Consider the following 17,328-nt stretch of genomic DNA (forward strand, 5'->3'; position numbering starts at 1 on the left):
GTGACAGTTGGAAACTCTCAGCCAAGCTCTCTGGATCGTACCAATGACCAGTATTTAACTGACTTTTTTGCCAGTTAGGAGCAGGAGATCCAGGAGCCTTTCCTTGGTGACTTTGCGAATAATTTGGAGATTTTGGAGTCAGAGCGACTTTTTTTTGCAGGTATATAGATTTTTATTGAAGAAGAAGAGACTAAGAAGACAAATTGATAAATATCAACATGGATAAGAAGAGAAGAAGAAGCAGAAGTCCAACTGGTAAGGACAGCAAACCTATTACTAATTATCTATCACTCTGGCACAGGATGGGTACAAAGATGATCAAAACTAATTGGTAATTACTATTGATAACTGCACTGGTGCATTTTAATACCTGTTGGAGGTGTCCTGGGCAGGAGAGGGGCAGCCCTAATGTAAATGAATATACATTGCAGTATCATTAATGCACAAATTCAGAACCCCTCGCTTGTGAGCTTTTGGCAACACAACATGGACTTTTCAGTGGGATTTTTTCAAGTATGTGTTGGCCCTAGAGTGATGCATCCAGTTTTCAGGGAAATGGTATTTTTATGGTGTTTTACACCACTTTTTACACAGCATGATAAATATACCCCATAAGGTATATCTATGGAAGGAACTTTAAATTAAATATTTTTTTATTTCCCTAGAAAGAAGAGATAAGAAGAGGTATCGAGTGGAGGCCACAACACCGCCAGCCCTCGATATCAATAATTATCAGTTGGTGAAAAAGCTGGGTGAAGGCTCTTTTGGCAAGGTGAGTAATCAGGAGCCCGCGCAGTCAGAGCTAACTCCCACAGTGTCAAATTAGAGTTTACTACAGAGTTTAGAGTTTAAAAGTGTATTTATAAAATAGTAAACTCTAACCTTCACCTTTTAATGAATACAACTTCTAAAGATCACATAAGAATAGATAGAAAGTGAGTGAATTTTTCTGGAGGGAGCTCTAATTTCACACTTTGATAAATATGCCCCCGATAATAAATGGATAAAGGGGGGATACAGAATATTTCAGTCTCTACTTCCCTTTATTGTTTCCATCAATACACTTTTGAAAAGATTTATACTATCAGGGACCATTTCTAAGACATCAGTAATATCAGATTCACTCATGTCCTTACAAGGGACCAAGTAATAATGATTTCCTTCTTGCTTCTTTTGTAGGTGATGTTGGCTTCTTATGCCATCAAGAAGCAACACGTTGCCTTGAAGATTATAGAGAAGAAAAAGAAGATGAGCCACAAAGATATCAAGACGGAGGCTGCGATACTGCGGTTAGGAAGGCTGTGTCCGTTTCTTATACGGGCATATGCAACCTTCCAAACTGAGGTACAGGGCAGTGAGTTTACTGAGGGCTTATTTTCCTCTTCCCAAGAATGCTTACATTGCTAATAAAAGTATTTCACATAATATATTCACAGTAGATGGACACTATACATTTTATATTTTCTTTCCTGCCGGTTTTGTTGGCACAGAGCACATGTAGAGGGGATGGGGGGTGGGCAGCAATAGAGCAAGAGCAAACACAGGGGGGATGCAAATTTCTATTGCAGGGGACCCATAGATGCAAGTTATGCTACTGGTTTTGCCTAACCTGCAGTTATATTTTTATGGTAATTATAAAACCAATTGTATAAATTCTGTTCCTCTGTTCTGACCTAATTCTATATTTGACCTTTTGTTTTATAACAAGTCACTCGTATTATATGTGATGGAGTATGCCAGAGGCGGAACGCTGCACCAGCTTATCAAGCAAAAGGGATACTTCAAAAGCCATGAAGTGCGGTAAGTAACAAGTTCCTTGAGACAACCTTTGGAGGTGGTGGGAGCTCCAGGTTCCCCCTAATTTACCAAAAGAGACCGGATAAGTGTCTTATGATTTCTATTTTATTTCCTTTTAAAGGTTTTATTCAGCGGAAATAATAGTTGGATTACAGTTCCTGCAAGAGTATGGGGTTGTTCATCGGTAAGAACATTTCTCAAATTCCTCTCTGTTTTTTTAGCTGTTTCTGGGCTTATTTCCGAACCCACTGGTGATTTACATTCTTGCCAGTGGGATGGTAAGTCAAGGAGATTAGTCGCCCGCAGTAACAAAGATTTATCGTGGGCAACTAATCTCCATGTGTGCCACGGCCCTAACTCTGAACCTTGTGCTTATCTGGGGGTGCAATAGCCACACCAAAATATTTAATATCCATAACTTCAAAGGAATAAAAGTAGTTAGATACTAAGAGCGCAGAATGACCAGGCCTAGATTTGTGGGTAGAACCCCTGTTCCCCTGTGATTTCTCCTATCATTCCCAGTCACTTTCTCTGACTTATTTTAGTTAAGTTAATGGAATAATAACTAATTTATGCCTTACAGGGACCTTGAACCAGAAAACATCTTGCTGAATGAAGAGGGCCACGTGAAGATCGCCGATTTTGGCCTAGCCTGTGTCCATGAGTTCAAAGGCTCAAAGGCCTACAATGGTATTAGCGGAGCATACGGATATATGGCCCCTGAGGTATGAAACTATGTTTACAGGGATACTGGTATGTCTTGGCACCCGGTTTTATTAGAATATAATTACTCCTCTTTACTTATTATTTATTATTCCCATAGCTACAGTATGCATTTTACTATATTGGCATTTGGTATGTTGATTTGATAAATAGTATCGGTACCAAAGGCAAATAATACTTGGCTCAGCCCCCTGCCTCTTGCCACCCAAACTGCTCACTCATCCACCTCTCTGCAGCTCAATCTACACACTAAACACCAAAAACTGCTTACTTAAAAATATAAATTATATATATATATATTTTTTTTTTTCTGTAGTAGACAATAACAACTCAGCCTCTATTAAATCTGACCCAAAGTGCTCGCATAGTTTGCTTAAGGCCCAGGCATTCCCAACCTACAATTTTATACCTGTTTTATTAAAGCATCAATATTTTTGGCTTAAACTGGGTGGTAATTTTAGAAATCGGTTATTTGAGCAGTTACAGATGAGGCAGGAATAATATAAAGAATTATTTAAGAATGTTTTTGCTATTTGATAAATTATCTTTCCTTTTAAGGTTTTGGCGAACACTGCATACGACGCATCAGCAGACTGGTGGTCATTCGGTGTTGTCGTTTATGAAATGGCCACCGGCAAGCTGCCCTTTTCGCCAGATGGAACCTCTAAAGAACAACTAGAGACCATCATGAACAGGGAGCCATATTATCCTGAGCGGGTTAGGCCAGAATTGTGCGATTTTATAAAACAGGTTGGTAAAAAGGCATTGAGATTCTAACTGAACTGGGGCTGCTTGGGCCTCAGTGTACTTAAATAAATGCAAGGACTTATTTTGAATCCTAGTCCACACATGGCTGCTGCCATTACAGTAATCCTGTTGCTTAAATCATAGGGAGTCCCATGTCCTCAGTATCCAAATGTTCATCTCCCTTATGGCTTTATTTGGGCTTCAAATATCCTGATTACCTACAGTTAATATGTTAAATAGTCTATTATGATTGCACAGCTATGTGTAGGGTTGCCCCATTTGTCAGGTTTTAAACCCGGACAAAGAGGCCTTGAAAAAACTAGCTTTCCGGGTCAAAACCCGGCCAAAAAAGGCCACAAAGCCTTTAGCTATAAATGTTTTTGGGGGTTTTTTTCTTGTGTAAAAATTTTACTAAATGGTATACAGCGAAATAACTGAAATTTTTAAAAACAATTATTCATTATTTTTTTTAGCTTTTGAAGAAAAATGTCAAACAACGCCTTGGAGTGTGTGCCAACGTCCAGGACCACCCTTTTTTATCTTCGGTTAATTGGAGGAATGTTAAAAGACTAAGACTGGAACCCCCTCTAAAACCAAGAATTGTAAGTGCAAAACTGAATCTAGCAATGTGATGGCACGGGGAATTCCCCCAGAATTAACATAGCACTATGGTGGTATTAGTATGTATGTTTCCTATCACCTTAGCTAAAGTGAATAATTATTCGTGTTGTTTCATTCTTTTTTATAGAAACCAATTGATAGGCTCAGCAACATCCCCTTCCCAGTAAACAACATCAGTGGGACTTGCATGATCAAGGACATCACCTACACAGATCCAACTTGGAAGGACAAATAATCATCTTTGTCCCACCAGCAAGGTAGAGGTTTGAGGTAGGCTAACATATTATTTCTAGAATGAATAATTGAGTTTAGAAATTTTAAAAAATTACTTCAGAAAATATCCCTGTGCTAAACACAGTTCTTTTGAGCTCTATTGACTGTGCCCCTGCATTTTCTGATGAGTAGTCTGTGCTGTTTGTAAATTTTCTGGTGTTTGGTGGTAGCAACACAGGAGAGGAGGGAGGGTGGGCACTGGGTGGTCAATAATGGTAGAAAGTGGAAGAGCACAAGCAAAATATATAGAATGCCCAAACCCTTTATTTTCTGGCACACTTTCATACAAAATTACCAGTGTATTAGTTTTGGTTTATATCCTCTTTAACCTACAAAGGTGTCAAAAACATCTTAGATGTTCAGGACTTAAACCCAGAAATATTTAATAGGCATCTGCTATTGGTTTACACCACCCCCCCCCCAGCCTCCCAACCCCGGGTTACAGACCAAGTTTTTGAAAAATATGTTTTTTAATTTTACCAAAGATCTAACACAATTGGGGTGTTCTTTCTGACCTTTAGTGAGGCTCTGCAACAGAGGAAGTCCCTCATTTATCATACTATGATTGGGTAAAAGTAAGTCTGGAAGTGAATCATTCTCTATGCCTTGAATTCTTCATTCTTAATTTCTTATTAATATATAGTATTTATATACCAAAGGCAGTTACCGGCAAAAACCTTGTGACAAACTTGCCTATGTACATTTTCATAGCACAAAGGGACCTTTCAGCTTGAGCAATTATTAAGGAAACCTGTGTAAATTCCTTAACTCGGGCAAAAATACCTTTTTTTCCCAAGCAGGCTTTCTTAAATAACAAAGAGTTTGGAGAAAGACTTGAGCAATCATAAATGTACCCTTAAAACTCTATTAGCAGCAGTTCTTTACCAGAATATTTTTTGCAGATTGATTCCCATCAAATGACCACCCAAAAGCTGTGCAGCCATTCCACCATACTATCCGCTAACACCTGGCTTACTCCTCCACTTCTCCATCCTTTGATATGAGGTAAGTGTATCATTCCTTCAACAACCAACACAAGCACATGTTGTTTATTGTCATTCTCTATCTCTGACTTTTATAACTTGTTACTTCGCCTTCCTACTTTGGTTGCCAGTCAAGATTAGTCAAACAACACGAGTCAAACTTTGAATCTACGATACTAGCAGACTGTTACTTGTGTGTCAGAGCCATAAATTCTATACTCCCTGGCAAAAGAATTAATAAGTGGAAATGAACCTAATTCAGGCCACCCTGACCAACCTGTCAGCTCATTGCAGGCAATAATTGTAATTTACTGATTGATATACCTGTTCTGCTCTATCTTATTAAACCTAAAAAGCCTTGATCTCACCTCCTTTCTTTTTCACAGGAAGGTTCTAAATACCAACTGATCTAATAAGTGCAGGTTGGTAGCACTGTGGGATAGGTAAGTATCACCACCAGAGAAAGTACTTATATGCTTTTTACATACTTTCTTAATTAAGATTTATATATTGTTAGTAGCCACAGAGCTAAATTCCATCATAAATCTGATGCCACAAATATACTTCCACCACAATGGCACAGAAAAGTATGTCTAAAAGATCCTATGCCCAGACATATATCATCTGGAATATTGTCATCTAAGTACTTACTGGTGGTTATTTGTTGTTTTTGTTTTAAGTTTAAAAAAAAAAAAAAAGAAAAAAAAAAACTTTCCCTTCTTCCCGTGTTAATGCTAACCAGTTACTGTTTTACCTTTCTTTCCCTTTCCTTTCTTTTCCTTCCCCAGTTTTTAATAGCCCGTGCTGTCAACAGAGAGGAGGGTTGGGGGTGGGCCTATATGGTGGCCTGTGACTAGTTAATCTTCCATCTTTAGACACTCACAAGCCACCACGGTACCCTCTGTTGTCACCTTAATCTACACCAACACTATTAGGATAACCTTGTTAATAACAACTTAATAATAGCTTAAGGATGATAAAATAGTTTTTATAAAAGCAAAAAAAGCCCGATAATAATAGTTTTATTATAATAGGCTTATTAACTTTAACAACCAGGTTTGTGCTGTTATCAGAGGGGAGGGTTGGGGGCGGGCATAGCTGGTGACCTATGACTGGCTAATCTTCGGCCAGTCACAGGCCATTATGGTTCCCCTCTGTTGACACCTCAACCTACATCTAACAATATTACAACTACTCTGTTGCCAATATGTTAAGGATGCTAAAATAGTATTTATACCAGCAAAATAAGCCTTGATAATAGTAGGAAGCTTATTAACTAATTACTCTACTAGACACATAATTAATGACATTCAAATGGTAAATGCATATTATATTATTAAAGGGTTGAATTTAATTGCATTAATTCAATAAAAACTAAATGACATGTTTTAATTTATTTTGCTAACATTAGATAGGTATTAGAAGGTATTTAATATTTAAGTTGTATAAGGCTCACAATATAATGCACCCAGTCTTGGTGCTGATACGCCATACCTTCTGCAAGGAAAAATATATAAAAAGAGGGTTAGGCTTTCAAAAGGATCCGCTCAGGCAAGTTAGTCAAAATACATTTATTATCAAAATGTCCTCAAAAAAGTCTAATGTTTCTATGAACAAGTGCACACAGCAGGAAACACATCAGGATATTCGTGGAAAGATTTTTCTTTCTTTTTACTCCTCTTACTGGCCTGAAGAGATCCCAAATACCTACCCCCTTCTTCTTAATTTGGTCAAAATCCTTAATTCCAACCAATATAAAGGGTCCTTTTAAATTTTTCAGAAATACATTTCCATAACATTTAGAAAGTAAGGATGCCCCTCACCCTACCATTGGTCCAGAAAATTAGAATAAATCAAACATAAAAAAACCTGCCAGATAATTCCCTATGAGAATATTTTCAACATCTTAAACATGTGGCAATGGATACAAATAGTAATTCATCACTCTAGGTTGATTTCCAGTGTTTCATTGCCATGATCTGTGATATCACTAGAGGGAAGGGAAAGGGGTGGGCATAGCTAGTGGGCTGTGACTGTCATTTTTTGCCCATCACAGCCCACTAGTGGCATCCCTCTGGTGATATCACAAGTCAAAATACTTTACTTTTACTTTGAACTCATCTTTCTGATCAGTTTGTCATTTCTACCTTTTTAGCTAAAATGAATCTTAGCAAATACTCAGTTAGGCCCATAATAATGTGATAGCAGTTCTAGTATATTTTTAAACCTAAACAATTTACACCCTAGTAAATAGTACGTAAAAACGCAGTATTACTGGCCTGAAGAGATCCCAAATGCCTACCCCCTTCTTAATTTAGCCAAAATCCTTATTTCCAACCAATATAAAGGGTCCTTTCAAATTTATTAGAAATACATTTTCATAACATTTAGAAAGTAAGGATGCCCCTCACCCTACCATTGGTCCAGAAAATTAGAATAAATCAAAAAAACCTGCCAGATAATTCCCTATGAGAACATTAAACATGTGGCAATGGATACAAATAGTAATTCATCACTCTAGGTTGATTTCCAGTGTTTCATTGCCATGATCTGTGATATCACTAGAGGGAAGGGAGAGGGGTGGGCATAGCTAGTTGGCTGTGACTGTCATTTTTTGCCCATCACAGCCCACTAGTGGCATCCCTCTGGTGATATCACAAGTCAAAAGACTTTACTTTTACTTTGAACTCATCTTTCTGATCAGTTTATCATTTCTAACTTTTTAGCTAAAATTAATCTTAGCAAATGCTCAGGTAGGCCCATAATAATGTGATAGCAGGTCTAGTATATTTTTAAACCTAAACAATTTACACCCTATTAAATAGTACGTAAAAATAAAAACACAGTATTACTGGCCTGAAGAGATCCCAAATGCCTAACCCCTTCTTCTTAATTTAGCCAAAATCCTTATTTCCAACCAATATAAAGAAATACATTTCCATAACATTTAGAAAGTAAGGATGCCCCTCACCCTACCATTGGTCCAGAAAATTAGAATAAATCAAACATAAAAAAACCTGCCAGATAATTCCCTATGAGAATATTTTCAACATCTTAAACATGTGGCAATGGATACAAATAGTAATTCATCACTCTAGGTTGATTCCCAGTGTTTCATTGCCATGATCTGTGATATCACTAGAGGGAAGGGAGAGGGGTGGGCATAGCTAGTGGACTGTGACTGTCATTTTTTGCCCATCACAGCCCACTAGTGGCATCCCTCTGGTGATATCACAAGTCAAAAGACTTTAATTTTACTTTGATCTTATCTTTCTGATCAGTTTGTCATTTCTAACTTTTTAGCTAAAATGAATCTTAGCAAATGCTCAGTTAGGCCCATAATAACGTGATAGCAGTTCTAGAATATTTTTAAACCTAAACAATTTACACCCTAAAAATAGTACGTAAAAATAAAAAAACAGTATTACTGGCCTGAAGAGATCCCAAATGCCTACCCCCTTCTTCTTAATTTAGCCAAAATCCTTATTTTCAACCAATATAAAGAGTTCTTTCAAATTTTTTAGAAATACATTTCCATAACATTTAGAAAGAAAGTAAGGATGCCCCTCACCCTACCATTGGTCCAGAAAATTAGAATAACTCAAACATACAAAACTTTGCCAGATAATTCCCTATGAAAATATTTTCAACATCTTAAACATGTGGCAATGGATACAAATAGTAATTCATCACTCTAGGTTGATTCCCAGTGTTTCATTGCCATGATCTGTGATATCACTAGAGGGAAGGGAGAGGGGTGGGCATAGCTAGTGGGCTGTGACTGTCATTTTTTGCCCATCACAGCCCACTAGTGGCATCCCTCTGGTGATATCACAAGTCAAAAGACTTTACTTTTACTTTGAACTCATCTTTCTGATCAGTTTGTCATTTCTACCTTTTTAGCTAAAATGAATCTTAGCAAATGCTCAGTTAGGCCCATAATAATGTGATAGCAGTTCTAGTATATTTTTAAACCTAAACAATTTACACCCTAGTAAATAGTACGTAAAAATAAAAACGCAGTATTACTGGCCTGAAGAGATCCCAAATGCCTACCCCCTTCTTAATTTAGCCAAAATTCTTATTTCCAACCAATATAAAGGGTCCTTTCAAATTTATTAGAAATACATTTTCATAACATTTAGAAAGTAAGGATGCCCCTCACCATACCATTGGTCCAGAAAATTAGAATAAATCAAACATAAAAAAACCTGCCAGATAATTCCCTATGAGAACATTAAACATGTGGCAATGGATACAAATAGTAATTCATCACTCTAGGTTGATTTCCAGTGTTTCATTGCCATGATCTGTGATATCACCAGAGGGAAGGGAAAGGGGTGGGCATAGCTAGTGGACTGTGACTGTCATTTTTTGCCCATCACAGCCCACTAGTGGCGTCCCTCTGGTGATATCACAAGTCAAAAGACTTTACTTTTACTTTGAACTCATCTTTCTGATCAGTTTATCATTTCTAACTTTTTAGCTAAAATTAATCTTAGCAAATGCTCAGGTAGGCCCATAATAATGTGATAGCAGGTCTAGTATATTTTTAAACCTAAACAATTTACACCCTATTAAATAGTACGTAAAAATAAAAACACAGTATTACTGGCCTGAAGAGATCCCAAATGCCTACCCCCTTCTTCTTAATTTAGCCAAAATCCTTATTTCCAACCAATATAAAGAAATACATTTCCATAACATTTAGAAAGTAAGGATGCCCCTCACCCTACCATTGGTCCAGAAAATTAGAATAAATCAAACATAAAAAAACCTGCCAGATAATTCCCTATGAGAATATTTTCAACATCTTAAACATGTGGCAATGGATACAAATAGTAATTCATCACTCTAGGTTGATTCCCAGTGTTTCATTGCCATGATCTGTGATATCACCAGAGGGAAGGGAGAGGGGTGGGCATAGCTAGTGGGCTGTGACTGTCATTTTTTGCCCATCACAGCCCACTAGTGGCATCCCTCTGGTGATATCACAAGTCAAAAGACTTTACTTTTACTTTGAACTCATCTTTCTGATCAGTTTGTCATTTCTAACTTTTTAGCTAAAGTGAATCTTAGCAAATGCTCAGGTAGGCCCATAATAATGTGATTTCAGTTCTAGTATATTTTTAAACCTAAACAATTTACACCCTAAAAAAACACAGTATTCTACAAATCCGTCAGTCGTCCAGACTTTATACATAGCTAAAGGGTTGTGACTGGTCATGTATAATTTTTTGCCAATCACAATCCACTAGAGACATCATAAAACACACCTTAGATTTAACTTAACTTCTCTTTCTTAATTACGAAACAGTTTATAATTGCTCAAGCATTTGATCAGATAAAACAAGCTTTATCATGGTCTGTGATATCACTAGAGGGGAGGGCTGGGGGTGGGCATAGCTAGTGGCCTGTGGTTGGTCAACTTTTAAAATCTATGAGTAGGGATGGGCAAAATAATTTGCTGCACGACCATAAAATTCACTGCATATCGCTTCCTTTGACGTGGGCGTGCTTTCTCTGACGCACGTGTCGCCCATCCCTATCTTAGACCAATCACGAGCCACCAGCGGCTATCTTCGAGTGATATCACAAAGTAAAACATTAGATTGATATAATCAATCAGTTTGAATTGTTAGCTTCCAAGAACAAATTAGAAAACCAGTACCTGTATTATTGCAGCAAACGGGTGATCCCAACTTTATTCCAAGGTGCTTTACAAATGATCAAATGTTTCAGGACCAACGCGGCCTTTCCTCAATGATTTTTAACTTCCAGACATGCTCCTGGTATTAAAAACACATCTTATCAATTGAATCAACTAGACCCATAATAATACAGATTCATAAACACCAGAATCAGGCATAAAAATGTAAATAGAAAATGGATTTATTTGAGTGTAGGTAATCAGATATGTATATAAACACTTGTACAAACAGTTACTGTTTCTTAGATAACAGTCAGGCTTTGGAGTTAAAATGAAACTAGAACTAAGATGAAAAAATAAAATATTTCTGTAACATGGGAAATATACTTCTCTGTTGCTTGCTGGAGCTGTTCCCTGGTCACCCAGCTACACCTGTGAAGGTGAGATAAATGTATGAATATGTATATATGGGACACTTCACTTCCTTGTGCATAGACTCATTTAAGAAACATATGTCTCCATTGGTTGCTGGAATCTTTTTCTGGTCCCCTATGAATGTGAGATATTCATATGATTAGTAACATGTAGACTTAAATTACTATTCTCTCACTCATCATATACAAATTGTTTCCACCACTGTAGATATGAGCTAACAGAGACAACTCCCCCGCTGGGGGAAACAACCATATCAAGCGCTCTGCCCCCTGTACTGAAAGTGAGCTCCCAGTGCGGCCGGCCATGCTGAGGCACAGAGAGTACTCACTCACTAGCTCTGTTAGCTTGCACCTCTGGTGGGAGGAACCATTTTTATGTGATAGATGCCCTTTAAGTATCTTTAACTAGCTACTTCTGATATAATAATATACATGCCAGCTTGTTAACTCTTTTGCCCTCTCTGCCTCTCACTACATATTTCCCCCTAAACGCCCTCAATTTTCCTGTCACTCTCTAACCTAGGTGATCCATGGCAACCGGCTTTACATATAAACTTTAACAAACACTCTGACTTCATGTTTCCCCTTTAATCTGTGTATATATACATTTATGTACAAACACCTGCATGTCTTGTAGTATCTGTTGTTTCAAATCAATAAAAATAAACTTAATATTGGTAAACCTCAAAATGGTTTGATTGTGTTTTTATTTACTGATACTGGGTCTCCAAAAAGGCACCATCTAAGCCTTGAAGGGAGTCATTTCTCCCTTTCTTTCCTAGAAGATGGCATTCTTCATGATTAATTTTTCTCCCAACTTGATTTTACATAGAGACAGGGCAGTATTACATACAGTTCCTGGTTTTGTTCGGGTTTCACAGAAACTGGTTCAGACAAGCAATTGGACAAGGAAAAGCTAACTGGAACCAGTCAGAATGATTTTCATCTATCTTTAGGTCCTCTGACTCGCTCTTAGTTTCATGGTAGGACATCATAAACAGTTCCAGAGCATCTAAAGGATCCATTGCTAGACGGATCCACTATGCTATGTTGGATGCTTACAAGGTAGAAGACCTTGTAAAAAAATGTGGTACCAACTGACTGATACAAGTCACCTGGCCTGGTATATGGAGGGGTTAGGGGGTTATTTTGTACTGGGGGTAAGCCTGTGCAGGAGAGCACAGAAAAGCATATTTTGGACTTTAGTGCGCAAATTTCAGCATGATGATTGCTGAGGTGGAGTCCCTAACAGGATGAGCCCCCAAATATAGCAGCCGCCAATCCTGCTTCCCAGTTCTGCCGTTTGTGCTTAGGTATTCTGAAGCAGTGACCTTTCAGAGTCTGGTGATGCTGACTGGGAGGCTGCCAAGTGCAGAGTTCTCTTGTACAATAATACGTTTTTAGCTCTAATGGCATTCTGCACCTTCCAGAGACCAAAGGGGGCTTCACAGATCCACATAAATGTGGTACCAACCAAGTAACATGGCCTGGTATATGGAGGGGGAAGGGATTATTTTGTTCAGTCCCTTGTATCCTCTAGAATCAGGATTACTATAGCAATATAAAGGTCAGTCATGCAATGGTGCCTGTCCCTCCTCTCTACAAATTCAGAGGACTAAGAAGATTTATTGGTAAAGTACATACCTCCCAACTGTCCTGATTTCCATGGGACAGTCTTGATTCTCACAGCTCAGCCCGCAGTCCGGGATTCTTATTGAAAATCCCAAATTTCCCTTTGATCTCCTGCTAGTATACTAGTGTATCCGACCAATCAGCCTGAAAGCTGAATGAACAGAGACTGTACAAGTGGCCATAAAAGTGTGTGGCCACCTTTCTGTTGTTCTGTTTGTTCAGGCCAACAGCTCAATAATAGGAACTGCAGGATGTAAAGTGGAACTGTGTCTCCCTTTCCTTATCTACTAACATCCTCTTAGTGACACTGTGTCAGATCCGTAGAAAAGGTCACCTGACCTGGTGTACATGCCCAAATGGTTAGACACGCTGCCATATCAAATCTGGGCATGTGTGGCCAGCTTTAGAATCTGAACTATTTCCATGCTTACCCCTCTATGTAAGGTCTTACAGAAGAACTTATTTGCAAATAGAATGTATTAAGGAAAGAAGGATATCTCTGGCCCTTGATGAGGAAAAGAAAAGGCTTCTTGTCACAAATTCCAAAGTTAATTTTATGCATGCTTAAAGGAAAACAGTTTATCCTTTTATGCATGGACATCATTTTAAGGCAGCCTAAACTCATACACACTACAATGCACTAGACTACAGGAGAAAGATATTACAAGTAATGCAGGTATTCGGTTGTTACCTCTTTATCTGCTGAAGATTTGTTTTCTTTCACAGGGTCCTCTAATGTCCTCTTTGGTGAATTATCTGATCCTTTAGACTAGTGAAAGTATACAGGTTAGACTTCTAGGGCTGGTCAGTGTGTGATCACATTAAAACAGCATAATGAACCAAATCTAAAGCACACAAACTGGAATATATACATTCAAGCTCTGTTTTACCTACGTGTCTTAGCTACAGATAGATAAACTTATAAGTTATTACATCAGCAGCACTATGTAAATGACCCATATAGTGATGCATCATGTGCTGATGGCATACAAGAAACCGTTGTGGCACAGTTAACAGTAATTGCTAATACTTTTGGTGAGGCCAAATAACTATGCAAGTCATGCAGCGAGGGTTCTACTTACCTTTGTTCCATACTGCTGACTGATCTTCTCTTCTTCTCTTTCTCTTTGTGCTTCATCCTCTCTTACTCGCTCTTTTCTTTTATCCCTTTCTGGTTCCCTCTCCGTACTGCGCTCTTTTTCATTGTCTCTGTCCCTTCCTTTATCTCTGATTCTTTCCTTTTCCTTTCCCCGGCTCCTGTCGTTTTTTAGGTCTCTAGCTTTCTCCTTGATTTTGTCTCTCTCTGGTTTCAACATGGAATCTCTTGCTTTGTTCTTTTCTTTATCAATTTTCTCTCTCTTTCTCTCAAGCCATTTCTCTCTTCCTCTCCCACTCTCTTTCTTGCTCTCGCCTTCTCCACATTCTTTCTTTCCTCTTCTTTCACATGATGTTTCTCTCTCCTTTCCCAACTGCCACGGTCATCCCTTACAGGAATGTGAAAGTGAAATTTAATGAATTCTGCAATGGAAGACTTAACCCATCATTACTCTACAGTAGCACTGGGGAACACTTCATGGTGAGATGGCAAGAGATTTAAAGTAACAATAGGTTTATTCAGCTCTCATGTGACAAAAAATTGCTTTTCTTTCTTATATTTATCCACAATTCCATGTCTACAAAACTAAACCTCCCTTTAAGGACCCACCAGGTAACTGTAAACATTTGCCTCCACCAAAGGTGGCACAAGGGGTACAATGATAATGGGTTCCACCATTTTCTGGGTCCTTAAAAGAAATTAATACATTGTCAAACTTTACAGCAGGGATCTCCAACCTTTTTTAACCGTGATCCACATTACCGGGGGTACCAAATAAGCACTATGATTGGCTATTTGGTAGCCCCTATATAGACTAGCAGCCTACATAGCTCTGTTTGGCAGTACACCTGTTTTTATGCAACCAACCAGGAATTCAAAAATAAGCACCTCGTTTAAGGCCACTGGGAGCAACATCCAAGGGGTTGATGAGCAATATGGTACTCGCTAGCCACTAGTTGGGGATCACTGCTCTACAGTGTCCCAAAAGGTCAGATTCTGAGTTTTCTTATGGTGGAACCGCCCTTCTTAAAATGCACCCAAAAAATGCATTAGGGAGAAAGTTCGGACTGATGTTTTTTGGTTTTCCTTAAGGTTCTTCATCTTAGGCTCCTTTAACCAATACAGTACAACTATAGTCAACTGTTGTACAATAGCATTTTACAGAGATTTACATCATTCTCAACAGTCCCTGCTTTAGTGGAGCTTACAGTCTATTCCATTCACACACACTAGGGTTAATTTTATTATTGAGAAGTGGTTTCCTACTTTCCTAGTCATCTGGAGTCAGTTCAGCAATTGCTTTATTGTATGGATGCTAGTGGTATTAAAACTCCAGATTACAAGGCAGCCACACAGGATGGTTAAAGCAACAAAACACAGACTAATAGAGTTGCAGTTGAATAATCAATAACCCAATCAGTTTAGGAATAACAATAAGCTTTATGACAATAAAGACCATGCATCATTACAGACAATATATACGTCAAGGGCAAGGGCTGCTAATATTACATTTTTAAAAACATTATTGGAAAACTGTCTAATGTATGAGAAAACATCAAATGCACATCGTATTGGATTTGAGATTTAAAGCCTACTTTAGCTATCTGGCTATTACTGCACACTATTAGCATTGTGCGAGCTGAGCTGAAATGAGATACCAAAAGGAAAAAAATATTTATTAGAATGTTGCAGAAATGAGACAGCGCTGAACTCTACAACAGTAAGGATAAAAATTAGAAACTGCAACAACTAGATTATTATTAATACAGAGGTTGCACCCTGCTTAGCATATTATGTAAATATAAGGCACAGGCCAGACTGAGTAGCCAGTCTGCATATGAAATGTCCCTAAATGCTCTCTTCCCTTACTTCTACCGCATCTTAACAGCCCAGCTTTAACTTCAGCAGAAGTATGACTGTTGTTGTACAGTACATCATATCTACGAATAGCCCTTGTGCTATTACCCCAAGATTTCTGTAGAGAAGGAAGGGAAATAGCAATGCTGTTTTCCAAGGTTCATAACAGTTTTTACCTAGTAGATATAGGCCATTTAATTGCAGTTCGAAATGGACAGGAGGGTGAATGCTGCTTCCACATAGCATGCCTAAAAGAGACCCAATCCAGCAAGCCCCTCAGCTAAGGTACAGCCCTTTTTCCCATAACTCTAATTAAAACCTACCCTTACTGCCTTTTGTAGCCTGGTAAAAGCCATTACACTGGGTGTCCAGGTAGATCCAATTTAGATTTGCTGATATTAACATAAGTAAATACTAAAGCACTAACATTTTAGGCATATATAATTGTGGAAGTTAAATATAAGCTCACAATCCTTGCCCATAGCCATTCAAGCTGGAAATGGCAATAAAGCTCAACCTCTCTAAAATCCCTTAAATAAGCTTTTGGCAATTAAACTCATATGCACTTGAGTAACTGAACTGAAAATTATACATGCTGAATAATAAGGACCAGGGGAGAGTAGAACAGGCCATGTACATTGGTTTCATTAATCAAACTAACACTTTTAGGGGCTGATTTACTTACCCACGAACGGGTCGAATGGAGTCCGATTGCGTTTTTTTCGTAATGATCGGTACTTTGCGATTTTTTCGTATGTTTTGCGATTTTTTCGGATTCTTTACGAATTTTTCGGATCCAATACGATTTTTGCGTAAAAACGCGAGTTTTCCTATCCATTACGAAAGTTGCGTAAAAAGTTGCGCATTTTGCGTAGCGTTAAAACTTACGCGAAAAGTTGCGCATTTTTCGTAGCGTTAAAACTTAACGCTACGAAAAACTCGCGTTTTTACGCAAAAATCGTATTGGTAACGAAAAATTCGTACAGAATCCGAAAAAATCGCAAAACATACGAAAAAGTCGCAAAATGTTCGTTTTCAAGTCGGAACTTTTCCAATTCGGGTCGGATTCGTGGGTTAGTAAATCAGCCCCTTAGTGTATGCATATCAATAGCTGTGGCTTTAAAAAAGCTTTTACAAAGCAACAATGTGTACATTTTATAGATGTATTGTATGTTTATAAATGATATAGCAGTCTTAAGGAGGAAATGCTGAAAATGTCGAAAAGCAGAATGTCATAATTGAAGGAAATGTAAAGCCTACAAATTCCTAGAATGTATATAAGTTAGGCACATCTCCCCTACCCAAATGGCATAATTTGTAATGCATGTATCCCTTCCATTTGCCAGCACATTAAATTTTCCCGAAAAAAAACAGCAGCTGTTACCAGGTGGCCTTTTTCCCTCTGACATTATCAGTTCGTGCAATGAAGAATGCAGGCTTACACAGGCAGAATTTGGTATTGAGCTTGTATTGAGCACTGTAATGGTTAACCTGAGCTCAGAAGAGGAGGTAAGG

At 38.2% G+C, this 17,328-nt stretch overlaps 3 protein-coding genes and 1 long non-coding RNA gene across 4 annotated transcripts in view; 3 read left to right on the plus strand and 1 right to left on the minus strand.

Moving 5' to 3' along the window:
* The first annotated feature begins 218 nt into the window (after positions 1-218).
* On the plus strand, positions 219-2,528 carry LOC108648813 (putative protein kinase C delta type homolog). The gene is made up of 6 exons (XM_031893865.1): positions 219-255; positions 666-772; positions 1,180-1,344; positions 1,709-1,800; positions 1,919-1,981; positions 2,381-2,528. The coding sequence occupies exons 1-6, from the start codon at positions 219-221 to the stop codon at positions 2,526-2,528; spliced, it is 612 nt and encodes a 203-aa protein (XP_031749725.1).
* Positions 2,529-3,017: 489 nt separating this feature from the next.
* Positions 3,018-4,123, plus strand: LOC116407823 (protein kinase C delta type-like). Its single transcript, XM_031893866.1, has 3 exons — positions 3,018-3,270; positions 3,741-3,869; positions 4,016-4,123. The coding sequence occupies exons 1-3, from the start codon at positions 3,145-3,147 to the stop codon at positions 4,121-4,123; spliced, it is 363 nt and encodes a 120-aa protein (XP_031749726.1). The 5' UTR covers positions 3,018-3,144.
* LOC116407516 lies at positions 4,124-6,188 on the plus strand. The gene is made up of 3 exons (XR_004220379.1): positions 4,124-4,158; positions 5,064-5,166; positions 5,531-6,188. It is a non-coding gene; the product is annotated as an uncharacterized LOC116407516 (long non-coding RNA).
* A 4,832-nt stretch (positions 6,189-11,020) lies between these two features.
* Positions 11,021-17,328, minus strand: part of LOC101734585 (RNA-binding protein 25-like) — a 37,079-nt gene continuing 30,771 nt past the window's right edge. Inside the window, exons 2-4 of the mRNA XM_018097287.2 lie at positions 13,943-14,329; positions 13,552-13,629; positions 11,021-11,226 (exon numbers count right to left, since the gene is read on the minus strand). Coding sequence (XP_017952776.2) covers positions 11,221-11,226; positions 13,552-13,629; positions 13,943-14,329 — 471 coding nt within the window. The 3' untranslated portion in view covers positions 11,021-11,220. The remainder of the gene's footprint in view (positions 11,227-13,551; positions 13,630-13,942; positions 14,330-17,328) is intronic.

The sequence above is a fragment of the Xenopus tropicalis genome, chromosome 9 (genome assembly GCF_000004195.4).
Source record: "Xenopus tropicalis strain Nigerian chromosome 9, UCB_Xtro_10.0, whole genome shotgun sequence".
Taxonomy (NCBI): Eukaryota; Metazoa; Chordata; class Amphibia; order Anura; family Pipidae; genus Xenopus; species Xenopus tropicalis.